Raw genomic sequence first — 27733 nt, 5'->3', positions numbered from 1 at the left:
ATTGAAATATACCTTTCTGATAATGGCTAGCCCAGCAATACGAGCGAGAACATTGTAGTAGCTACTCAGCATAACAACTCCCATGTGCGTAAAGTTCCTCCAACAGAATAAAACATTCTAAAGTGTTTCACAGGAGCATTATCAAACAAAAATCAATATGAATCACATATTACACCAAAAGCTCAGTCAATAAGGTCTGTTTTAAGAAATCTATTAAAGAAGAAAAGTGAGTCAAAAACCATTTGTGAAGAGAATTCAGAGCATAGGACCTTGAAAACCCAAAGGCACAACTATCAATGCTGGAACAATTAAATTTGGGAATGATGAAGAGACTATGAATAGAGACAGTTATCTGGAGGATAATAAGGTTGAAGTAGATTAGAGATAGGCTGAGGAAAGACCTTGGAGGGATTTGAAAACAGGATGAGAATGTTAAAGCAAGGCACTACTTAAGCATAAGACAATGCAGGTGAGCAAAACCCAGAGCAGTTTTGAACAGGACTTTGAGTTCCAGTAATGTTCAACTGTATTACTAGAATTCGTGGATGAGATCAGATGAGACATGAGTGGAATTAGATAATGTTATGGAAATGGGAACATGTGGTCTTACGACACAGATACGTAGTCTGATGCTCATCTCGTTTTTTTGTTTCTGTTTCAGTTCATTGCCAAGGAGAGTCATGATTATGGAGTTGAAATTGTGACTGAGATGAAGGACAATAGCTTCAGTCTGGAGGAGATTTCTGCCTATCAGTATGTCAGACAAGCAATCAGACAACATCGGGGCAACAGGGGGATGAAAAGAGATGATGGTATGGCCAAGCTGGTGGTCATTAGCTTGGCCAAACCACCATCAGGGTTTTACAAATGATGCTGACAAGAAGTAGCAAGCAGCTAAGAAGGGCAGATTCCTGGGAGATAACATAGGTAACAGTGTGGATGTGAGAAGAGAAGCTGTTATTGATTATTCCCCAAAAAGACGATTGTGCATGGTTCTTTCTACACTTATTTGCATTTAAATCAAATGGTCATTACTATTTGCCTATGACTTTTGATAAGGATACCTAACATGATAGCAAGGAACCTTGACTAATGCTTTAGTGTCACATATAGGATACATATCCCATGGATTACCCTGTATGTGCATCCAGAGTGAGGATATGTTATTAGAAATTATCCATACCTTTATATATGTTGGATAGAGCGATGTACAGACACTTGCAACGATGTGTGTGTTGTTCAGATTTTTTTTATAATAAGTGATAATTTAGTCAAAAATGTAAGTCATTCAATAAATCTTACTTTATGATTTATGGTTGCAAATAAAATTATGCTTGATTCAATGAGAAGTTATGTTCTATCAGTAATAGCCTTTTGTCAACACATGGTTGTCTGTCTTTCCATTTCTGTTTGAACATTTGCAGAATGAAGTATGAAACCAAAAGTGCTGTTTTTGTGCACATACTGCAGATTTTTTATGGTATTGCCCATAAGTACAAGTCTGTGATTTTCATCTACTAACATTGATTGTCCCTGTAAAAAACATTGCTTAAATACACCCTGATTGGAAATGCTAAAAACAAACTTATGGGCTCATATAAACATACAGGCTTCAGGTCAAAAGAGTATGTAATAAAATACCTGGTTTCTTTATATTTAACCAGGCATTGTAGTCAGACAAGTAAAAAGTCAAATATCATAAAAATCCCACATTGACATTGGACAAAACTACAGAAACACTTAAAATAAGAAATCATGAAACAGGAGAAAACCAAGTGCTTCTCCAGATCCTTCACAATTAGTAGGTCAGGCCACTCTCTATTCATTGTCTTTTAGACAACATTTTCAATGCTTTTCCCCGCTATGCACGTCAAATATATAGATCCCAAGATATTTATTTACCCCTGACATTAATTGGCCTGGTCCTCCTATCAGTCCCAGAAGTTCAAGAACCATAATGTTCGATTGCATTTATAATCCTCATTTACAGTTCTAATCAGATATGTCTTTATCTGCCTTTTCATGGATATTAAAAAGAGTAATTTGTTTAGGCTCGTGGTCTAATTCATGCAAAATTTATTCTGCTGGGGAAAGAAATTAATTTTATTTTCACTGGCTAGGAGCTTGTTCATTTTATAACTTACAACTTGAACCACAATTCAATTGAATAAACCAGCATATCTACAACAACTTTTATTTTCAATATTTTGAAACTTGGATTGAGTCTGCACGCAATCATTTTTCCAATGAAAATAATCAGTTCATTGAGTGTGGCTTCATGTCAGAGCTCTCTGAAGCCTCAATGATGCCTGTCACTCATTTCTTGGACTATTTCCAATGCACCAATGTCATTTTGAGGGTAAGGTCTAACAATCTCCAAATGTTGTTTCATTTGTGGCTAAACCAATGATCTATAAAATGTTAGTATAATTTGTTTTGGCTGATACTCAAAAGCCCTTGAGATACAGACCAGTACATAATTAGCTTTGTTAATAACATCGCATTAACCATTTTTTCAAAAGGCATAAACTGTAAGGGGTATTTTGTTTAAAGTCCGCAATGTCAATGTGACAACTTAACTCTAATAAGGTTACACAATACATCTTCTTAAATTTATCCTCTGAATATTAAGCTCCTAATCAATAGCTTATCTATGACTGAGTACTGTGATTGTCATGCCCGGGGATCAGTGCTGCTGGATGATTAGAATTTAAGTGTAATAGGGATATGTTTTACAAACAATACTGTTTGAATTTAATGAGGATCTACTAACTTGATTGATCTGTTCTGCATTTCATTAAATCTCATCTTATGAACGATACTCACAAATAATTGCCATCAAGGAATTGAAGTTGCCGATGTTAAAGCACTCGCGAGCAACATCTATGAAATATTCTATTACCCGTGCCCTGTGCTTCTTCTTTACCGGCTGTGAATGACAGATGAGAAAATTAGACCTTAGATGGAAACAGCATCTTTCACTAAAAGGAACTGACAGTTGAAATGCATAATAATGAGAAACAATTATTGTGACAGGCATAAAGAAAGGACTCCAGTGTCGGAAGCTGGTAGGTTCTGACTCACCATACAGATCTCCGTTGCTACGAGATAGCTCAGTCTGTTAAACCACTCTACATAGGCTTCCAGGTTGCTTGTTTTCTTCAGATCATTAAAGCAGGCCTGAAAGAAAAAAAGTAAAAGCAAACCAGTTTTACATGGGACATACAGCATCAAAGTACTATCTCATTTCAAGAATGATGGATTCAAAATATGCTTTCAAACAGAACATCACATAATTGTGATATTAGGCTGACATTTCAAATGCAGGTTGTGATCTTTTCAGAAATTGAGATGTTTACATCACATGATTGTCCATGGCATATTTCACTGTAATGTCTGTTGTTTATTTTCAATTAAAAGTGCACAGAAATAAAGTATGTGTGCCTAGAAATTGGATTCACTTCTGCACATTTTTTGTGGCTTGGGTACAATTCATCATAACATGTCTCCCCATTTTCTTCAACTAACATCATCCAGTGCACTGTGATCATTTCTGTCTTTGCCATCAGATATTGGCTGGTTAAGGTGTAATCTACTACCTGGGTAAAACTCTGCAGCAACAAACAATTTGGTGGCGGAACTCAGTGTCAAGCAGCATCTATGGGGGAAAGGAATTGTCAATGTTTCAGGTTGAAACCCTGCATCAAGACCTTGCATTAGTCCTGATTCAGGGTTTTGACTTGAAACATGGACAATTCCTTTCCTTTCCAGATTCTGCTCAACCCACTGAGTTCCTCCAGCAGATTGTTTGTTACTGCAAATTCCAGCATCTGCAGATTCTTGTGTCTCCATTTTAAAACTCTACAGTGTTGGCAAAGACACAAGTTAAAGGTTTCCACTGGGACATTGATGCTTTGCCCACAGCAAATGCCAGACTCATTTTTCTCTACTCCACTTTTATCCACAAACATCACTTGGAATGACCACTGCATCTCTGTAATTTGCAGCTTAGAGAAAGATGCTCCAATCAATAGCCCCTTTTGATGTGCCCCTACCTCACAGTGGCTTGTGGTACAGATCGAAGAGGGGAGTGGTATTAGTAGGGACCAGCAATCATGATAGTCCATCACATGTTGAGCGACAAGAGATCACAATGCACCCACCCCTCCATTTTTCTACATCAAAATTATTATCTTTTATACAGCTGTATCTTGGTTGCCATGAAGGTTTTTAAGATCTGACTCACTTCCCAGCATTCAGTACTGCAATGATGTGGCAATTAGGAGCTGTATTTGTGGCTGCAATCAAGAACCATGCAGGTGAAGGTTTTGTACATAATTTGGAGTAAAACCGACCTAAAGATTTTTGAACATTTTTTCATCAATTTCTTGTTTTGTTTGAGGGGCATCAAATTGAACATCAGTGCTACACATAGCTCCCATTTAGACCACAGCGCCACCCTCTCCCCCCAAAGATGGGTGAACTCGCTTTCCAGCCATTGTTTTGTACCACCAAAAAAATCTGATAGTGCTTCCTGATTGTTTTTGCCATTATGATATTATGCCTATAAAAATTGATAAATTTGCTCTGGTAATTATCCATAAAACTGTTCTCATAAAAGTTGAAATTTGTTGAGTTGCACAATTGCAGATTAAAGGTATATTTATTCAATATTTACAGATTTCCTTGTTTTTAAAAAAGAAAACACCAATCTTCAGAATTTCATATTTTAAAGGAATGAGTGGTTTAAATATTCTGTTGAAAAGACAACTGCTGGCCTAACATTATGTAATCTAATGTTATATAACAGGTGATCATTGCTCTGGAAAGAAAATTAACACAGCAACTGAAAGTCAAAAGACCAGAAAATGAATCAAGAATCCAAAGAATGTTAGGGCACACCTGAAATAAAGAACCCTGTTACTGAAACAGCAGCAGTAATTGAAAAACAAATGATTTACAACTAATTTTAGCACATCTGTAAAAAGCCTGAATAAAGATCCATTATAGCCCAAACCCAACAGGAAGAAAACCAAAGTCCAGGAAGCCAAAGTGCACCAAAAGCAGCATGTAGGCAAAGAACATTTTCTGCAATTCCATTCACAGGGTTAGATTTTGAGAAACTCTGATGATGGCACAGAAACCTTCAATTTTTTCATAAAATGAATACTATGCACTACAAGTTTCATCAGGTGAATCCATTATCCTTTATCTGGGTTAGGACTTGACAACAATATTTGGTGCTGTTCCATATTCAGCAGTCCAATAAATTACTTTTCATATTCCCTCTGCAAAAGAGCTTCAGTGTTTTTGATGTTAGATACCACATAGAAGTCATGCATTATTCTCATTTGGAAATATGATATAATGGTTCTTCATCGTCACTTGGTCTAAATCCTGGAACTCACTACCAAACAGCACTGTGGGAGCAACTTTACCTAAGGACAGCAGCGTTACAAGAAGGTGTTCATCAGCACCTTTTGCAAGGGTAATTTGGGATGGGCGATAAATGCTGGCCTTGCCAGCAGCACCCACACCTTGACGAAAGAATAAATGAAGAAGTCCAAGGCCATCTAAGCTCAGTTGCTTCATTAATGTTCTTCCATCAGTTTATCATGAATGGAGTAACCTGCTGATGATGATGACTGGGTGTCTAATTCCACTCACAGCCCCTAAATATGAGAGACTATGCCAGGTTGCAACATGGACTGATAAATAGCAAGCAATCAGGAGCATGGATAGAACTTTAACTTTGATCACCACTGGAGAGGCACTTTAAACAGATGCACAATATACACACACATTACTCAATGACAGTTGATTGGACAGCAAGTTACATTCATGTCACACATGCCACCAGACTTAAGGACAGCTTCTACCCCACTCTGATAAGACTATTGAATGGTTCCCTTATACAATGAGATGGACTATAACCTCATGATCTACCTTGTTGTGACCTTGCACCTTATTGCACTGCACTTCCTCTGTAGCTGTGACATTTTGTACTGTTATTGTTTTTACCTGTACTACATCAATGCACTCTGTACTAACCCAATGTAACTGCACTGTGTAATGAATTGACCTGTACAATCGGTATGCAAGACAAGTTTTTCACTGTACCTTGGTACAAGTGACAATAATAAACTAATACCAACCAATGACTGTCACTATTAAGAATATCTAGCCACCTTTTCTAGTAATAACATCATTGACTTTCCCACTATCGATATTCTAGAGTGGGCTGGTCACCATTGACCAGCCACATAAATACTATGGCTACAAGAACAGGTTGGAAGCAAGGTATTCTTTACCAAACGGTTCACTTCCAGAATCTCCACAGCCTTTTCACATTTCATAAGGCGTAGCCCAGGGGCGTGATGGAATACACTCTCTTTGCTTTATAAGTACAACTCTGAGAAGCTCGACGCTACCCAGAATAAAGCACCTGTTTGACTGGCACTCAATATACCACTCTGAACACCGTATGACTGCCCCACTACCAAGAGTGTACCATTTATAAAAGACACTGCAATAAACCAACACGATTTCTCCTTGCTATAACCTCTACATTTAGAAAGACAAGAGCAGCAAGTGTATCAGAATGTTCCCTTCAAAGCACACATGATAATGACCACTAAATAATTCACTGTTTTTTCATCATCACAGGGTCTCGATCCTAGAATTCCTTATTAGGAGACCTGTGGAACTATCTTCAACACAAAGACTTGCAGCAGTTCTAGAAAGTGGATCACCACCACCTCCTCAAGGGTAATTAGAGATGGCCATTAAATGCTTACCTTGCCAGCCAAACCTACATCCTATGAGTGACTGAAAAAAGGACTGCTGTCAATTTTGCTGCAGTGAAGCAACATATTAATTTAACTTACAGTATGAATGTCACATCTTATGGCAGTTTCAGTTCAAGATTTATTTTTATCTAATGACCAAACTAATGCTATTTTTAGTCTACTAATGCTCAACAAATCTTTTTTATTCTCTTTACTCATTAAAAAAAAGCAATGCAGGGAAAAACCTGGGTTTGTCAAGCACAAACTGCGGTATCGACAGGACAGAGCTAAATAATCTGCAAACTTTCTTTCCTTGACCACAAATTGAAATGACTACTAGTTTTTACTATAACACAGCTTTCTGTGAAGACTATTTGTTTATATTCAGGTGAGCCTATTCACCCAATAAAATTAGGTAAGAGAAGCCAGATGCAAGAGAACTGGCAACTTTTAGTTGATAGTTTGATAAATAGAGGCATGACAGAGACAGCGGTCTGGCTGAATGCACATCCTCTTGTGTCCTGGACAAAGACATTTGCTAGAAAAGTCAGCAACTAAGAGCTCATGCTCTGGATTTCACAACCTGAACAGCAGTCAGCATCACATACTCCTGGAAGGCCGAGGATTAGTTAGATACTACATTTCAGGCAGTGCTCACCCCATAACTAATAAGTGTGCAGTATGAAAGGGAGTAAGTGACCATTGGACTGAGAAAGAGGGCCAGCAGGTGGTGCAGGAATCCCCTGAATGCATCTTAGTCACAAACTGGTATTCTGTTCTGAAGACTGAAGAGGGGAGGGTCATTGTTTCTCTGGGGAGTACAATCAGAATCATGGCTACATAGAAATCTCAGCTGAAACAGTGGATAAGGAAGAAGGTGAAGTTATAGTGATATTGGTGGGGTAGGGTTGCTGTTCACTGACATCGTGAGGGTCAGTGCAGCGGGGGACAGAACTGAGAAAAGAAAAATACAAGGCGTATGAAGGATTGTGAGAAGCAGTTCCTTTCCTTTGTGAAGGGAAGATCATGTCTCACAAGCCTGATAGGGTTCTTTGAGGAGGTGACCAGGAAGATTGATGAGGGTAGTGCAGTAGATGTGGTCGACATGGATTTTATTAAGGCGTTTGACAAGGTTCCACATGGAAAGCTTCTTCAGAAGATCAGAGGGAATCGGATCCAGGGAGGCTTGGCTGTGTGGATTCAGAATTGGCTTGCCGGTAGAAAGCAGAGGGCTGTGGTGGAGGGAGTGCATTCAGGTTGGAGGGCTGTGACTCCGTGGTGTCCCACAAGGATCGGTTCTGGGACCTCTACTTTTCGTGATATTTATTAATGACTTGGATGAGGGGGTAGAAGGGTGGGTTAGCAAGTTTGCAGACAACACAAAGGTCGGTGGTGTTGTGGATAGTGTGGAGGACTGTCAAAGCTTGCAGAGGGATATTGATAGGATGCAGAGCTGGGCTGACAAGTGGCAGATGGAGTTTAATCCGGAGAAGTGTGAGGTGGTACACTTTGGAAGGACAAACTCCAAGGCAGAGTACAAGGTTAATGGCAGGATTCTTGGTAGTGTGGAGGAGTAGAGGGATCTGGGGTTTCATATCCACAGATCCCTGAAAGTTGCCTCACAGGTGGATAGGGTATTTAAGAAAGCTTATGGGATGTTGGCTTTCATAAGTCGTGGGATCGAGTTTAAGAGCCGCGAGGTAATGATGCAGCTCTACAAAACTCTGGTTAGACCACACTTGGAGTACTATGTCCACTTCTGATCGCTTCATTATAGGAAGCATGTGGAAGTGTTGGAAAGGGTGCAGAGGAGATTTACCAGGATGCTGCCTGGATTGGAGAGTATGGATTATGAGGAGGGACTAAGGGAGCTAGAGCTTTACTCTTTGGAGAGAAGGAGGATGAGAGGAGACTTGATAGAGGTATACAAAATATTAAGAGGAATAGATAGACAGCCAGCACCTCTTTCCCAAGGCACCAATGCTCAATACGAGAAGGCATGGCTTTAAAGTAATGCATGGGAAGTTCAAGGAAGGTTTTTCACCCAGAGAGTGGTTGGTGCATGGAATGCGCTGCTTGGGGTGGTGGTGGAAGCAGATACGTTGGTCAAGTTCAAGAGATTATTAGATAAGCATATGGAAGAATTTAAATTGGGGGATATGTGGGAGGAAGGAGTTAGATAGTCTTAGGCGTGGCTTAAAGGTCGGCACAACATGGTGGGCTGAAGGGCCTGTATTGTGCTGTATTGTCCTATGGTTCTATGGTCATACTGACAGAAAATGCCAGCCTTGACAGTGATAACAACCTCCCAATAACAACTCAATAAAATAAAATGTACACAGTAATATTGTAAAGGGCAAACGGGAGACTATCTCTAATTCAGAGAAATGTCTTGACCATTACGCTTCCTGACCAGGAAATGAGGGAGGGGCACTGCTGGAGGGATCCAGTTCTGGAAGATGAGTTAATGCCAGTGCAAAAGCATTAAGGCAACAGAGATTGTGTACTCATAAGGTTTAGATTAACAAAGGCAAAGAACGAGGAACAATTTACAGTAAAAAAGCTTAACTGGCAGTGGACCAATTTCAGTGGGTTGAAAATGGATCTGGCCACAGTAAACTGCAATCAAAAATTGGCAGAAAGTACTATAATTAAACAATGGGTAGTCTGTAAGGAGGAGCCGGTTTGAATACAATTTAAGAAGATTCCCATGAAGGCAAAGTGTAAGGAAACCAAAGTAAGAGCTTCCTGGATGCCGAAAGTGATGGAGGGCAGATCTTCTGTTGCCCTGAAATCACTGGTCACCTATCCCTGGACCACACTGTTTGTTCCTTCTTGGGCCATGGCACAATCTTCCAATGGGAACTGGGCACCCAGCACTTAAGGGGGACCCAAAACAGCACACTGCACTCACATAACAGCTTTGACCATTGGTGGGACCCTGTCAAAAAGCTCAAAAGCTGTCAGTATTTCGATTTGTAAATATAGTTCTTGTTAGAAAGTAAAATACTGTTAACTGTAGAAAAAATATTTTTGTAACATTTAACACACTAAAAACAATTACAAACATTGAAAGTGGTAAATAAATAATACAAAATAACTATTTAACTTTCTCCCAGCAGCCAATGTCTCTCACTTAAACCAGCACATAACCAGTGGGTAGGCTTCTCAGACTGATAGTTGAGAAGATCATACAGCCCAGTTAGACTCCACAAGGAGTTCATCAGCACTACACAGGGTCAGTCACAGCCACCAATTTAAATTTATGGCAACACTGGAAACATAGGATTCTCACAGGGTTAACAAGATGGGTCCCAACACAGCACATATATACAGATGTCAAGGTGAAAAGATCTGCCCCAAAGAGAATAAGGTGACAGATGTCAGGTTGTCAATGTGAGGATCAGCATGGATGTGAAGGAACACAGAGGAGATGAATAAGGAAACATTAGGGTTCAGAAAGTATGGAAGTAAATTGGCAGCCAACTTAGAATTTTCTTTGAGCATAATAAGAAAACCAAATTGTGAAGTGGTTATGAATGATTAAGTACAAGAAAGGAGATCTATGCACGCAGGTGGAAAGAATGGAAAAGGTTGTTAATACAGAATTTGAAACTTTCTCTGCAAAGCACAAAGATTTTCCAAAGTTACAGTATAAGGTGAGGTTATTGAGATACTAGAAAGGCTAAGGTTTAAGAGAGAAGGCTGGTTCTGTAAAAAAGCAGGTCAGTTACCAGGTCCAGACACAATGAATCCTAGGCTGCTGTAGAAACAAGACAACATTATAGAAGAACTAGCTGTAATTGTCCGATTCTCCTTATATACATACAGAAGTGGTGCAAAAAGACTGAAGAAATGAGATATTTTGGTATAAAAGGGATGTGGGAATGGAGACAGCTAGGAATATAAGCACACAAATCTTTGATGTTGGCAGGACAGTGAGAAAATGGACAAAAAGGCCTGCAGGATCATAGGTTTATAAACAGAGATAGAATTCAAATATAACAAACACGCTGAATGCCTAAAGGCAGTATTTTGTCCAGTTATGAGAACCATATTTCAGGGAATATGTGAAGATCTTAGATATGGCACAGAAAATATCTGCCAGACACTTCTTGAGAACGAGAGACCAGTTATATGGACAGATTGGGGAAGATTGTGTTGTTCTCTGACAAAACTAGATGAAGAGAATAGTAAGCAATTGTTTCCTTCAGTGGGAGCTGGTGAGTCTGAGAATATACATTTAAAGTGATTGCCAAGAGATTCAACAGTACTAAAGGGAAAATCTTAATCGTGAAAAGAGTGGATATTCAGTGCCTGAAGACGTGATACAGCAAAATTCAATCATGGCTTCCTAAAAGGAATTTCCTAAGTACTTGAAGCAAAAAAAAATGCAAGGCTGTGGGGAAATTGTCCAGGGATTGAGACAAACTGGACTGTTCCTGCTAAAAAGTCAGTACTGGCTTGATGGGCCAAATGAACTCTGTTTGATGTAATGGTTCTGTATTTCTGTGACCCGGTCAATGTTTAAGAAATAATTGGCACATGCATGGTTCTTTGCCTTCCAATTTATTTCTTCCTGAAGCCTTGATTCATGTTGTGTTGTAGCTCTTAAGGTGGGCATCTCACTAAAGAAGGCATTTCAATTACTTGAGCTTCCATAAGATGTGTGGCAGGCTCTTTATGCAGTTCAGATCCTTCCACCGTTATATTCCACCTGGATGTATCTTCAGCAACTGTTACTGGATAACAAGCTGCAGTCAGAATCAAGGCTGACTTCTTTCTCTCCACAGCTTAAGGACTAACAGTATTCCTTGCACCATTGCCTTAACCAAGATCAATTAGCAACAGGGATTGACCATTTCTGATTTCTTTGATATATAGGATTTTATATTTACATTCGGCTTGTGTCATTTTTTTCATTGTCTATATCAGTATGATTTTTCAAATTAATAGAGGATATACTATACAGACCAACTAGCAATAAGGGGCACATTGAATCTTTCCTGATGCTTGGTATTTAATAGGAGCTATTTATTCAGAACTTCCTTCCATACTCATTCCCCAAATCATTTTTATCCTTACTTTTTAAGAATATCTAATTTCATTATAACTGTTGTCATAATTTCTCTGTCTTTATCTCATTCAGAAATAAAATGAAACTCTTATTTTGTTACCTTTTGTTTGGAATGGAATAAACATATGACATATTGGATGCATTCATAAGACTTTATGATAAAATGGGGAACTTCAGTGTTATAGTTTATACAGCAGGAATAGGATAACCAAATACAATTTAAAAATTGTCTTTGGGCAGTTGCCTTTCTGAGTAAGGCCTGTCACTTGTATGACAATGATGCCCTACACTTCTGACCTCAAGGACAATGAGACTGTTGTAACAGTAGATGCCTGTTCTGCAAAATTTATGTTTTATCAACACCTGTTTTGAAGGTAATAAGATCTAAAGTTTGTCTAGCAAGGACTGATTTCCTGAAATATTAATGTATATGGATTAAAGCATTGCTGAAATGTTAAAATTAAAACAATAAAAACAGATTCTATATTTTGGGTTAAGAATATCAACAATAACATTAATTTGTAACTGGAAACAAAGTATACCTTGTTATTGTCCAAAGGGTCTTTGTGTACAAAGGTCTGAACAAATTCTTCAGGTCCAATATGACTGAGCCGTTCCTGCAGAAAAAAGAAAAGCAATCAAACTTAAGTTATAGCATGTTTATAATTAATGCACTGTCAATGAAATTGTTCTTACTTTCTAGTTTAATTTTCCTTGAATTTGGTTCAAATAAAATTGGGTGAAATCACCTGTAAGCAAATGTATTATTTTATTGAATCAAAGGAACATTGTTCATTCTTGAAATATTTAAGTTTAATAAATAGATAATTTTATAAGAAACTATTAAAATACTTTAGATAATAAACACATATCACAATCTTCACAAAAGACATTAATCAGTTCGTCCATTCTTTGGGTCACTTTTCCATGTAACTTTAATCAGTTGTATCCCACTTTTTCTTACTGCAAGGATATAGACTAATCACCCCCATATAATAGGAAAGGTGGCTTTATTCATAATCCTGGGATTTCAAAATGTTGGTGTTATTGATGTTACAAGGTTCAAGTGCCAAAGTTCAACTCTTGATGTGTAATTAGAGTTTAATCATGCTTAACATTAAATTCAGCATTCTAATACATACAGTATATCATTATCATCTATTTCAATATGGTATTCTTAGTATCAACATGTCCTCAATTCAATGATTTAGCATACCAGCACTGAACTGTGTTTAATATTGTATTTCTGGGTTTAATTTTCAATTCAGCTTCACAAACTTTTGTCACCACCAGTCATCCATGTGCATCAGATATACAGTTGAAGGTATACAGTTGAAACTATTCTCATTAGGCACATTCCAGGTTTGAATGAACATAATCTGTGACATATTTGAAGTTTTTAAAAAAATTCTAATACACCTTTTAAATTAAATTGTAAGAGTGTTCCTGATTTAGAGAAAGATTTTGGAGAATCAGATGTGGCTCTAATCTCACCCAATTTATGATACCTGTGATATTTATGCCATTGCATGGGGCTCAATACCCAATTCTCTAATCAGCACTCCTATCAATGAGATTTTCCATTGAGATCCAACAATAAGGAGGGCAAAGAAAATAAAACAATAAAGTTAGAAAAGGCAGAGAGGTTAAGGCATAAGTGAAAATTTCCTGAACAAATAAGATATTTTATTTATCATTGTCACTGTTGTAAAGTAGGGAAACATCCAAGTCAAGCACACAAATAATGTATAAACAGTATTCAGATGTTCTTTGAGGGAGGAAATTTGCCCTTCAAATTATTATAACTTTGAATTTAATGTGCATCTGCGAGAGCAAAGGTTGAAAATCTTATCTGAAAGGCAACAATCCTGATGGTTCAACAGTTCTTCAGGACTACACTGAAGAGTCCTTGAATTATATGGTCAGCTGAGAAAACTCATCAGAGTTACTCTTAAGTTCAGGGGTAATTAGAAATAGAGAAGAAACGTTAACAATGCCAGTGATGCCAACATCCAATGAACCAATAAAGGACATCTCATCAGGTACTAACTTTGTGCAGCAGAACACTAAAACAGCTTTCATAATTATTTTTTGTGTGAAGTGAATGTTTGTTAATTTTTGAAAATATTAATTTATTTTTAATTTATACTTAGTAGTTATCCATAGAGTCTTGGAGTGAATCTAGCCACCCTCTGGCACATGACCTTCAATGTCACCTCAACCATTAGACAGGAAAAAACTAAATTTTACAAAAATTATCTACTCAAATGTAATCTCAATGAAGAGAAAGTGTTACAGAGTACCTAGTAAATCTGTTACCAACCCTACAGCAGACTAGAGAAACCTTTGTAAATTTAATTTGAGAAGTTTATTAGGAGTGGGAAGTTTATTAGGAGTAGGAGTGGAATGTTGATGTTGTATTCAGCAGTAACTTCTGAAGAAAGCAGTGGCTGGTTCTGATTTTATTTGGGTTAAAACATTGCATTGTCCAATCTATTCTTTATGCTCCCTTTGTATATGTTGTTTCTGATCAATACATGTACCCACTTACAAACCAAATCTTAACTTTGTACAGAAAGCAATGACAATAACGTGTTTCCAGTAAGCAAAGAATCATTTTACAATTGATATACCTGACACTGCACCAGGATACCCCTGTCTGCACTGATTTATTTGATTCACAGCAGATTAGATAGATTACAACAGTTCATTCAAGTTTCAATAAGTTTTATGGAAGCACCACATTCTTCTGGTACATAAGCTTTGCATTTTTGGTCTGGAGCATGTAAATAAAACAGATCTTTCAAATATTGTGAAGGAATGAAACATTGTCAGAGGTGCTTCCCTTCAGATGAAACATTAAATCAACTGTCTATTCAACAGAACAAAAATGATCCCAGGGCACAATGCTGGATGTGAAGATTTCTCCTGAAGTGCAGGCAACATTCATCTCCCAACCAATGTCACAGGTTGGAATTTGACCACCAGCTGGGTGCTGATCTAGTGGAGAGAATCCTGGGTTATCTGCTTTAGAATGGACATGGGTGGTGAGCTGCAGACGTTCCTGATCTTCCACTGTTCACTCAGAAGCCAATTTAATTCCTGAGGTTGCAAGTCCAGCTGCTCCAAAATTTGCCAATGCAATTCTAAGTGCACTAATAGTGACATGCCATATGATTGCTTCTTGAGACATCGCAAATGAACTAATTTTGTAAATACTGATCTTTGACACAGGTGACAAAACAGGAAGATACTGAGCTCCAGATGGCATTTCCATAATCATCAACATAATTGCCCCATACTAAGAGATTAATACATTGTAACTCCGTTATAAATAAATTTTACACCAGTATCATGGATTCCCAAACATAAACTCCCAAAGCTTAGGAAATTTAGGGTTACCTGGTAGAATGAGTGAGTCATAAAGAGTATCATCACAACAAAGTCGAAAAATATGAAATAAGTGTTGATGTACTATATAGTCATAGTTATTATTTTAAATATAAAATACTAACCAGTTCTATGTGTGTTAGCTGCTGAGCTAAAGTGTATGGATCATTGCAGATGGTCACAATGTCTCTCTGGATGGATTGTGGTTTGGTCCTTAGCACAGTCAATCGGTCGGTGGCTGATGTATTTAATTTTGTGAGAACTTCTTCATACTGGTTAAGGGTAGCAAGCTTCCTGATCAAATTCTGAGTCAACTGCTGCACAGTTTTCCGATGTAGCTGTTAGAGAGAGGAAGAAAAAACATACATGTAAAGATAATGTCTGGATATATCCTGATATATCATTCAGTTATACGTATCAAATACTTCTTTGAGAATTCCTATCAATTCAGTTGCAGAAAATGCGCCCACTCAGCTCAAGTGTTTTCTGCCCCATATTTAAGCAGCTTGCTGGTGCCAATTACAATTTGCCCACTTATTAGAATGGACTTGATACTTGAGGGTGCTGTGAACTCCGAAGCCAGATCACAGCACAAGCTACCATCCACAAGGAGTTAAAAGGCAAGACAAATGTTTACCACAGCCCTCGGTTGAACTGTTCAGGAAATATTTCAAACACAGAAGCCAATTTAATTGTCACAAAAAGAGCCAGGGAATAATATTTCAACCTGTGTGGTAAACTGAACGGCATTCTACAACAACTTGCAACTATATAATCCTTCATGCTTTAAACTTACTATCTATGCTATAACTGATCAGATAAGGCATCCAGTTTTTCACAGGCATAAGCACACATTTTAAATCACTACAGTACATATAGTGAGCATCAAACGCAATGAGATAAATAGAGCAATAAAACTGCATATTGATATGAAGGCATTCACATAACTTTGTGATGTTAAGCCCACAGACAAGTTGAGTTCCATCTGCACTATCAGCAGCATGGTGAGGATAATTGTAACTTTTAGTAACAGCGTATTGGCTGATCATTATACACGTAGCCCAGGTTTAATTTAGGTGGAAATTAATGGAACTTATAAATTTAAAAAGAAACTGCAGATGCTGGAAACCTGGAACGAAAACAAAAAAGTGCTAGAGACACTCAGCAGGTCAGGAAGCATATGCAGAGAAAGAAACAGTTGATGTGTCTGGTCAATGACCTATCATGAGAACTGAGGCAAGTTAAAAACCAAACATGTTTTGAGTTGCAAATAAGGGGGAGGGATGGGAAGAACAAAGGAATGTCTGTGATACAGTAGGGAACAAGAGCCACTGAATGACACAAGCGGTGGTGGTGCCAACTGAGAGACAGTGGTTAGGGTTATTGATCACTGCTGATCTGTCTGGAGGACAGATAAGTGAAATGATACAACTGAAAACAAAACAAGAAAGGGAAAAAACAATGATGGAACTATGAAGTACAAAACAGTGGTGCTACTGGAAATCTGAAATGAAGCAGAAAATTCTGGAAATACTCAGCAGATCAGGCAGCATTTGCAGAGAGAGAGAAAAACATAGTGAGCATTAACAGCTGATGCAACTCATCAGAACTGGCCCGTTTTGATGCAATCTGGTTATTTAAACTTATCGAATTCGGTATGAATTCCATGGGTGGTTACATGCCTACAGGCCTAGTCAGACAATGAGATGCTGATTCTTGAGTTTGCATTGATTGGGCTTTGTGGGCAAAGGCCAAAGACAGAAAGGTCAGAGTGGGAGTGGAATAGAGAACTAAAGCAACAACAATTGGAAGCAACCACAGGACATGCAGCACCTGTCTGTTTAGGTTTTACCTTCCCATCATCTAGGGACACAGGTAAAGCAATGATTCATGCTCACTCTCTGGTGGGTAATGCACTGAATTCAGTGCTCACAATGTTGTCCCCTCTACACAGGAGAAAACAAATGCAGATTGCTATCCAGAACACCTCTATTCAGTACACAAAAATAACCCTCTGCTTCCAGTTGTCTGTTCCACTTGCAGATGCCTTGTAAGATTGCTTAATTTTTTTCCGAGTTACTCACAGAGTAGCACATCTGAATAGGACCTGAAGGCAGTTCCTGCATTGCTTAGAGGAGACCATTGAGCCCAAGGAGTGGATCTTCTGTCAGATATGTCCTGTTTTAAGATTTTTTTCCTTGTGTTCACTCTCATTCAAATCCTACTCCAACACCACCCTTCCCTCACACTTGCTGCTCTTGTCACTTAGATCACACAGTAATTTCCCATCCTGATCCCACTACCGCTTCCTCCCCATCACTGGACCCAGCACTGTGTGTCTTCATGCTGCTCTCACCCAATACATCACTTTGAGACAACAGCAGAACTGGCAGAGGAAAGGTCTTTGTATATGTTTGTAAATGCAAGGCTGCTTCCTTCACAGACAATGTCTTGGCTATATGGTGAACAAAATATTGCTGTCAGAGCTGTGCACAAGGCAGGTGCAGCCCCTCAATGTGATTATTTAATGTACCTTCTGAAGTGCGAGAGAATTTCTGAGCCGCCTTACTTATGCAAGTCTTTCAAAGTACCTCAGATGATGTTACTATCTGTCGACAAAGCATCATTAACAGTATAACGGTATCTTTTGAGGACTTTGAGCCTCTGTTTACTTTTGCTTAATTGCAAACAGAAGCTTTGGATGTATTGCTTTCATAGTGATAGCATAATAAGGAAAGAAAGGCCTCTTTAACGTTTGCACAGAAATGCTGACTCAATAAACAGATCTGTATTTCTATTTCTGGATAATTTTCCAAGTTCATCAATTGCATCCAAAAAGGCCACATAGATAATCTTGTGCTGCAGGAGATGTATAATGATAAAAATGCCTGTGAAAGAAGGGCATTGTTACCTCCTGCTTGCTGCACCTGAAACAGCTAATTAGAGCTGCTTTAGTTGTCTGTTAAGCACAAGGATCAGGATTCAACTGGTCAGTCACCATTCAATAAAATGCCACATTATGAAAGGGAATAGAAGTGCTGTTGTGAGAAATCCACATGGTTGTCACGTGACAGTAACGACGATGACCCCCGCTGACCAGAGGACAGCATTGCTCCTACTATCAGAAGTGATACTACTGTCAATCAAGGTGCGGCTCCACCTACCCCTCAGGTGTGAGAGTACCTTTTGCCTCTGAACTTGCCTGACCAGTTCCCCTTTGTCTCTGAACCTGCCTGACCATTGGCTGTGGCAGGAACCTTTGTCTTTGACTCCCACACCATTGGCTTGTTTAAATCACAACAGTGGGGCTCCACCCAGCCTCCTAGCACCATAAGAAGGGCTGTATCCCCTAGCCCTTCCTCTTTTGACGACCCCAGGAGTAGTGAGACAACGCTGCAGAGATCATTGGTAAGAGTTCACCACCACATGGTCAGGGAGCGTTTCACTCAGACTCAGGGAGTGTTAAGGGCCAATGCTAGTGTGGGTCAGGCATTGAAGTGTTATATTCTGAAGTTGTACATTGTTATTATGTGCTTGTTTGTATCTGTGTGTGTGTGTGTGTGTGTGTGTGTGTGTGTGTGTGTGTGTGTGTGTGTGTGTATGTGTATTTTACCCCAGTTGCGATTCCCCTCTCGTGTTCATGGTATCCTGTGCGTGAGCGTGTCTGTTCCTATCCATTCTTTCCCGCATTTACCTTTGTGATTAAACTAGTTTTGGTCTACAAAGCTCGTGTCCAGAGTCCTTGATCCTTAAGACAGAAAGAATGATTTCACACAACAGGTGTTCAACACAGAATAAGGTAAGAAGAAAGTAACAAAACTTCCTCAAAATGGGTAAACAATAATAGAAATTAAAAGATCAACACTGAACAATATAGTATAAAGTTTGTGAGCTGCACAGTAGTGCAGTTAGCAGTTCCAGTGACCCGAGCTCAATTCTGTGTCGACTGTGTATATTCACTCCGTAATCACATGAGTTTTTCCCGAGGACCCCAATTTCCAACCATTTCCCAAACATCTCTTTGGGTTGGTAGGTCAACTGCCACTTAAACTGCCCCTGCTGTGTAGGTGGGTTGTACAATCTGGCAGGAGTTGATAGCAGTGTGGGGAAAATAAAATGGGATTAGTAAATGGGTACTTGAGGGTCAGTATGGATCTAGTGGGCCAAAGGGCCTGTTTCAGTGCTGGATGACTCTATGACTTCAAATAACATAACTTCATAAATAGCCACACATAAGAAATGTCACAGAAGGAGGCCATTCAGCCCAGTGAGTCCATGCTGTCTCAAATCCCATTTGTCCCATTTCCCCTCTCCTTATTTCCCTGTATCCCTGCAACTCATTCTTTCTCACACCTGTCCATCATCTCCCCTATGATTCTTTTTGCCATTAGCCTACACTGTGGGGTAGATTGCAGCAGCCAATTAACCTGCCAGTGTGTCTGTGGGAAAACAGAGCACCAGAGGAAATCCACACAGTCAAGGGGCAAATATGCAAATTCCACAGACAACACCTGGGGTTAGAATAGCTGTGGGATAACAGCTCATCATGCAGTGTTTCTATTATATCCCTCTGTAACAATGGCACGAGTTAATAAGGCTAAATATTATAAAAGGAATCAGAGAGATTAATTGAGTTCTGGAGAACAATGGTCAGTGCTATAGATTTGAAAGCTTGGCTACCCCAGGTGTGTTCATTGCCTGATCCAAGACCGTATAGGGATGTGGGAAACCAGGAACAGAAGTAGGGTATTCAGCACTTTGAGCTGGTTCTGCCATTCAGTTGGATCACAACTAAGTGGTGAATCATTTCCATTTACTTGTCTTTGTTTCTGAGAGAAAGTGGAAGTCCTGAGCTTCTTGGTCACTCTCTGTTCACCAATTCCTAAATGCACATCAACTCTGAAGTCCACTGGCAGAGCCTGAATGTGGCAAACCTCCAGAAGATCGGCTGGGGAATCAGTGCACTGAACCTTTGAAACAACAACTCCATTCATTGCAACGGTGCGGAAGGGCTGCAAGGAACTTGGGTAAGGATTAGGTAACTTTCAATTTCTTCACTGAATTGAGTTACATTTAATATTGTTTAAGTGCATGTTAATGCTTTTGTGACTTTTTGATTTTTTAATTGTTTGATTTTGAATGTCATACTACTTCTGGGATATTTGGAAACTTTCATAGTTTTTGACAAGTTTGACAGCTGATAGTGCCAGGGAGCATAACATAGTTAACTGCCAAAGCTTTCTTGTTGTTCTGTGGGCAAGATTTGATCTGCCCCTAACGTGATGGCATGACCTCATGCAATGCCCTACTGCTGCTCAGGGCCTTTTCATTATAAACCAGAATGGTATTTAACATCAGGTTGACAATGGCAATCTATAAAAGGTAAATATACACTCAACATGTGGGTCAGCAGCAGGTATGTGCAGCTCACTGCTGGCAGCAAGTTCTGATCCAATTAGTCTGCTATTTGTTTATTATCCACTATGATCCTATTTGCATCTATCTATCATGCCCTTTATACTCTCTCTTACTATTAATATATTTAAAATAACAACCTTAATGGACCTTGAAATTACTTATAAGTTCTGTTCATATTTCTTTTTAGGCCCTACTTTTATATTATTTCTATTGCTTTGTTGCATTTTATACCTCACAAAGCCTGCTGAGTTTCTGCATTTCCTTGCCTTCGAGTGAGCCTTTTGAAAAGCTTTACAGCCATTGTCGAGGATTCATAAAGCACAGAATAGTTCCTTCAGTCCACCATGTCCATGCCCACCATCAGCATTTGGTCTGTGGTCTCCTAAGCCTTGGCAATTCAAATGCTCAGCTAGACATTTGATGAGTGTATCTACCTCCACAACCACCCCCCCCCCCCCCCACCCCGTTCTTACTCAGATCATCTCCAAGGCTCTTACTTTACTCTAAACCTATGCCCTCTAGTTTTAGATACCTCTGCTATGAGGAAAATGTTTCTCACTATGCCTCCTATCTAAGCCCCTCATAATTTTGTATAACTCCACCAGGTCCCCCCTCAGCCTCCTCCACTACAAGTATCTCTTTATCTCAATTATTAGCTGTGGTTAATAACTACATGAACGGAGCCACTGTTTGTTTTTGGGATATGAACTGTTTTTCTCCTATAGCCAATATTTACTTGAATACTCCTTGTTCCTTAGCTATAAATTCTCCATTAACAGTTTAGTCCAGTTTACTATGGCCATTTTGTTTCTTATTAGTTCTAAGTGTGCTTTTAAAACCTTAGCAGGGTAAGAATGTATGGAGGATGAAAAGGTGAGGGAACATCATTTAGGCAACCCAGCTGAGATGAAATAAAACTACCACCGAATAGCTAGCTTAGGGAGGGTTTTATGAATATTTGCAAACAGACCTTCCATTTCCAAAACAATAGGAATAATACTTGATTCAGTGGAGTTAATTTAATTACTTTGAATAATTCTGTGCATACAATCATATAAAATAATTTGGGCTTTAAAAATCAACACCATTAGTCATCATGTGCAGCCTTCTCCAAACAAACAGAAATTATTAAGGTTCTGTTTTCTATTTATCCTAATTTGATACACTGCATAATCAATAAATAACGTTTCTTATGACTTCACCTTTGATCCAAATTCTACCTCAAGTCATTTGGATCTCATATTTTACTGGAAGTCTGTGATGATCGAATTCCACTTTTTGACTGGCACGACCCAATTCCTTTCCTGGAACATTTCAATGACTAAGGAATCTTGACATTACCCAATTCTGCCAGTAACATGGAGCAGCCATGGAATGGAGTCAAAATCAAGACTTCCATTTGGCAGTTGGCCTTTTAATTAAGTGCTGTCATCCCTATGGTCATTCATCTAATTATTTGGAACAATTATGCGATATGAGTTTATCAAAATTAAGATCTGATTCTCAGTAGACAATAAATTGCTTACGATCATTCAGAATGGCAGAAGGAGTGGGAAATAAGCCAGATTCCATTTTCTTGATAAATGTCCAGTGACTCCTGCTGGAATAGGCCAGCATCTGTGTAAAGGACATGGTCCCACTAACTCTGATTGTCCAGACTCACAAGATCAGGTAGCTTGGTTTCTAACTTTTGTTCCATAGAACCATAACCCAACAGAACCAATGCTACAAGAGTGGTAGGTGACAGGTGGGGAGAGATGGTGAAGAATATGTGCCAGTGAAATGCTACTCCAATGTTGGATCACTCATGAAACAGTACAGTATTGCTGAATGCCTCACCATGATATTGGATGAACTGTTAATGTATAGTAAATTCACAGCATGTCAAGTGCATAAAATTCAAAGTAAAATAAACTACATGAAGCAAAATAGAAGCATAATCTGCATTGCTGAAGCAAAGATAATGACTTCTTCAAAGAATGCCTAATGTAATTTAATTTAATCTGAATAGGATGTTAAAATATTCACAAACTGACAGCTATACAGGCAACTGAGTGAAGACCAGAAAAAAATCTATCCCTGAGAATATTCAAACTCTAGCCCCCTCATGGCAGCAGAAGCAAATGGATTAAATAATCATGTGAACTTTCAACTCCTGCAAGGAGACTTTACATATTCATTACAGATGAGAGAAGGTGGGGGGAGGGGGAATATGTAATAGGTAACCAATCCAACTTCACCCACTCTACACCCCTGCAAAATTGAAAGTTTCAGTCACTAGCTGAATTTTAAAAACAGAAAACTGCAAAATAATGATAAGACATATCAAAATTACTGTTGAACCCAGGGATCATTCGTTACAACACCATGTCACTCCGCATCACAGCTAACACATCAGTTTTCACAGTTTATCCTTTCACTTCATTTATAGGCTGCATTTTCCATTGGTGTGAGCAATTTGAAAATAAGAAGGAAAATAGGCAAGGAGGGTACTTGAATACAGGAACTGATGTATGGCAAGCAATGTCAGTTGATGCCAAGGTCACTGAAAAACAGCTAGTTTTCTTTTGAATGTCTTTAATAGTCTGATTTCTGGACATGCCTGTTTGATTGGACGATTTAGGAATCTGTGCTGCCAACAGCTTTACGCACAATAGAAGCATATATTATAAATGTTATATCCAACAAAATTAATAAAAATCTGTGGAATTCAGCCCCAAATTCTTTAATGCATTTACTTTAAACAGAACAGTTGTTGGAAATGAAGATAAGTAAAACTATCCAAGTTCTGACCCTGCCTTTTGTTCATTTTGGGCTTGACAATTGGGGCATTGTGTCAGCAGCCAACCCAGCCTGAGTTCTCCTCTCTGTGTGCCTGTTTTTCATCAGTCCAAGTAGTGCCAGAGAAGTCAGCTGACAGAGAATTAAGGACAACAGTTGTAAACTTCAGGGCTGGAGGGGTCAGGGAAAGTGCTCATGAAGCCATTCCATCATCTCGGGACTCCACTTTCATTAGTTTCTGGTTGAAATCAACAACATTACAGAGCTGCCAAAACGTCAACAGGCAGATTGTTATGCGGCACAAATTACAGCAAAATGTCATATTACTGGAATATGTCTAAGAATAGCCAATTGCTCTAAGCAAGGCAGAAGATTTAAAGACTTATCTTTTGACGTGTTACCACTTTCTTCTCTCCTGCCCAAGCCATTAACCCAGCATCTTTGTCTATTAGAAATCTACCAACATTATAATGATCAAAACCCTGTGGAATCAGCTATTGTAATGGCCAATGGCCAGGTGCAGGCAGAAGCCCTATCCCATCAAGTTGTAAAGTAATGGAAACTGAGAAGCAATTTTATACACTAGCACAAGTCATTATTTATTATAATGATCCTTTTTAATGTATTAATAATTAGGATTCATTTCTAGAGTCATGAAATCCTGCACAGAAGCAGGCCTTTTGTCCCACCATGTCCACACTGATATCTACCCATCTATACTAATCCCATTTACCAGCACTTGTTTCATAGCCTTCTATGCCTTGTTGATTCAAGTACTCATCGAGATACTTGTTAAATATCACGCAAGTACTTGCCTCCAACACCTCCTCAGGCAGTGTATTCCAGATGGCAATGCTCTCTGGGTGAAAATATTTTTCTCAGATCTCCTCTAACCTTTTCACTCCTCACTTTAAACTATCTTGTTGTAGGGGGCCCTCCAGAGAGGAGTTTTAAATCTGACTTCATTCACAAATGTCCAATTAACTTGGACCCTGAAAGATACTACCTGGCTATGTTCAAGGTAGGTGCGACGTGGTGCTATGGATCCTGCAGCTTTAAATGGCCACAGTCAGAGATAAGGAATGAGATTGCCACTGTTGTTCTCGGAACAGAGGAGGTTGCAAGAAGATCTGATAAAGATACTCAAAGTCACAATGGGTTTGGACAAAGTAGATGGAGAGAAATGGTTGAGTGGTGCCAGAACAACAACCTCTCACTCAACGTGAGTAAAACTAAAGAGCTGATTGTTGACTTCAGGAAGGGGGAGGAGGGCGAACATGCACCCACCTACATTGGGGGATCGGCAGTGGAGAATCAGCAGTTTTAATTTCCTGGGCGTTAACATATCAGATGACCTGTCCTATGCCCTGCACATAGATGCAATCACAAGGAAAGCGTGCTGGCGTCTTTACTTTCTTAAGAGGTTCTGCTTGTCATTGAACACTAACAAACTTCTACAGATGTACTGTTGAAAGTATCCTGACTGGTTGCATCATGGTCTGGTACGGCAATTCAAATGCACAGGATCATAAAAAGCTGCAGAGAATCGTGGACTCTGCCCAGTACATCACGGGCACATCCCTCCCCACCATCAGTAGTATCTACAGGAGGTGCTGCCTCAAAAAGGCAACATCCATCATCAAAGATCCCCACTAGCCAGGCCATACCATCTTCTCGCAGCTACCATCAGGCAGGAGGTACAGAAGCCTGAATTCCCACAAGACCAGGTTCAATGACAGCTACTTCCCTTCAACCATTTGGTTCTTGAACCAACCGGCACAACTGTAATCACTAGAGTTTAGCAACACTATGACCACTTCGATCACCTTGCACTAAAATGGACTTTTTTTTGTTCTAATTATGTTATTTTTGTAAAAATTGCATTTAATTTATGTTTTTCTTGAGAATGCTGCTTATATGATGCCATGTGCCTGTGATGCTGCTGCAAGTAAGTTTTTCATTGCACTTGTGCATACGTGTACTTGTGAATATGATAATAAACTTGACATTGACATCAGTTTTTAATAGTAATCTCTTCACAAATTATAAGAAGTGGAATCATATCCTCAATTCAGTGTGACTTTATTGTTTTCTATGCCTAACACCACAATTATGTCCCCAACACCTCCTACCTACCTGTCAGGTCCAATAAATGCATGCACCCATGCAGTCAATATAGCAAATTGGGAGCACAAAAGTAAAATCTGAAATCATAGCAAAAATAATTCTGCATTGTAAGAACTTCATAGAAATTATATCAATGCATATTTGTGCAAAATAGTGACTGGAAGAATTTTATATAATAAAAAACAGAATTGTTTTACGTGTTATACATTAATGTTTGTACAAATTAACATCACCTATTAAAGGTGCAAAAGATCCTAATTATGTTTGTGAACAAATAACAGAATCCACAATAAAACATGCACGATTGTGGCATTTAAGAGGCTTTTAGATAAGCACGTGAATATGCAGGGAATGGACGGATATGGATCATGTACATGCAGAAGAAATTTTGATTAATTTGGCATTGTGTTCAGCACAGACACTGTGAGCCAAAGGGCCTGTTCCTGTGCTGTATTGTTGTATGTTCTATGTTAGATAAGAGCTAAAATTCTGGAACCAATTTGGATTCAATTCCCATTTCATTCAGTTTTTTTCATTCTTTGGATAAATGTTTTCTTTTACTCCTCTCTAGAAGTATTATTCAATCAATATTAACTATTCTTAAGCATCCAAGCATGAATGAGTTGCTGTTTTTAAGTAACTGACCTCATCCATTGTCGCTATCTTGTGGGTCATGTCCTTTAGGTTCCTCATCATCCTCTCATCTCGAAAATCATAGGGAAATGTTTCAGTCCAATCAGACAACAGCTGTACTATTTTAGGTGCAAATTTCCTTATTTTGGCCTGGAATTAGTCAGACAAAAATGTATTAATTGTCAAACATTACAGTAATAATAGATATGAAGTGAAATGTATAACATCTACTTAATCTAAAGAACAACATTGGCATGGGCTAACAGTGACACTATGTGAATGTGTAGACAGCGAAATGGGCCTTCTTCCATTAAAGATTAACAAGGGAAAAAGAAATAACTTGTATTGCATAACTCAAAGCTACCACTGCAATAATCATGAAAGAACCAAAAATTGTTCTTTTATTGGTATCTGCATTTGGCTCGGGAAAATAGAGAGTCTCCCTTGACAATCTCACCTTATCTACAATGGTCTCATTCAGTCTCTGTTGTTCAATACACATGAGGCAAACCTTTGCTAGGAGCTCATAAGGCCGAATGAAAAGACGTGAGCTTAGCAGAAAGGTGAATATGTAGGTCCTCTGTAAAAGAAAAACAAGACAAGCTCTCATAAAAACAATCATCTAAACTACCTTTAAATATTCACACCTATAACTGATCTCATTTAGAGACAATGATTCACAGAGCTTGCTGCCCTATTTTTTTAACTAAAATTATATAAGAATTATTATCAAAAGATCAGGAAAACTAAGAGTTTAACTTTTAAGGAATTTGTTTATTTTTAACATTGAGATTCCTCCCCATATCTTTCCTTGGTCTTTTCACGATATTCATCTGAGATGATGGGCATGTCTACTCCCACATTCCAAGCCTCTTTATATACTTCTGTTGAGTTTTGTTGGGAAGCATTTTACTGTTAATGAAGCTTGGTAACTCTTTGTATGCAGAATATGTAATGTAAACTCAGTGTTAAATGTTCAGTGGAGTTTTGAAACACCCATCTTTTTTATTCATTCATGTGAAGCTGGTGTCTCTATTTGTCTCTTTGTCCATGTGCTGCCTTCTTCAACCACTGCAATCAATGTCGTGAAGGGATCTCCACAATGTTGTCAGGAAGGGAGTTCCAAGATACTAAACCAATGATGAAGAGGTAATGGCAGCAAATTTCCAAGCTAGGAAAGTGCATTGTAAGGAGGCTGCATTTTCATGTGACTGCTGCCTTTGTCCTTTTTAAATGGCAGAAGTCACAGGTTTGAGAGGTGTTGTTACAGTGGTCTTGATGAGAAGCTGTATGCACCTTGTGGATAATACATAGAGCAAACTATGGAGGAGGGAGTAGCTGTCCACAGTCAACATCCTGGGGTAAATGGGATGCCAATCAAAACAACTGCTTAGTCCTGGAAGACATTGAGCTTTTTTTAGTACGGTTGGGCTCAGTCATTAAGGTAAATAGAATGTGATCCATCATTCTCTTGAATTGTAGGTAGCAAGATGTCTTTTGGGAGCCAAGGAAAGCAGCC

The 27733-nt window shown here is 38.8% G+C and overlaps 1 protein-coding gene across 3 annotated transcripts in view; it reads right to left on the bottom strand.

Annotated features, from left to right (window-relative positions):
• rasgef1ba (RasGEF domain family, member 1Ba) overlaps positions 1-27733 on the bottom strand; it is a 63713-nt gene that overhangs the window by 20729 nt on the left and 15251 nt on the right. For all 3 annotated transcript variants that reach the window (XM_052039079.1, XM_052039100.1, XM_052039090.1), the window contains 6 exons: positions 26672-26794; positions 26227-26364; positions 15381-15593; positions 12408-12482; positions 3085-3180; positions 2827-2929 (listed from right to left, as the gene is read on the bottom strand). In XM_052039079.1, the coding sequence (XP_051895039.1) occupies positions 2827-2929; positions 3085-3180; positions 12408-12482; positions 15381-15593; positions 26227-26364; positions 26672-26794 (748 nt within the window). The remainder of the gene's footprint in view (positions 1-2826; positions 2930-3084; positions 3181-12407; positions 12483-15380; positions 15594-26226; positions 26365-26671; positions 26795-27733) is intronic.

The sequence above is a fragment of the Pristis pectinata genome, chromosome 2 (genome assembly GCF_009764475.1).
Source record: "Pristis pectinata isolate sPriPec2 chromosome 2, sPriPec2.1.pri, whole genome shotgun sequence".
NCBI lineage: Eukaryota > Metazoa > Chordata > Chondrichthyes > Rhinopristiformes > Pristidae > Pristis > Pristis pectinata.
This window is presented reverse-complemented; position numbering and strand designations above follow the sequence as displayed.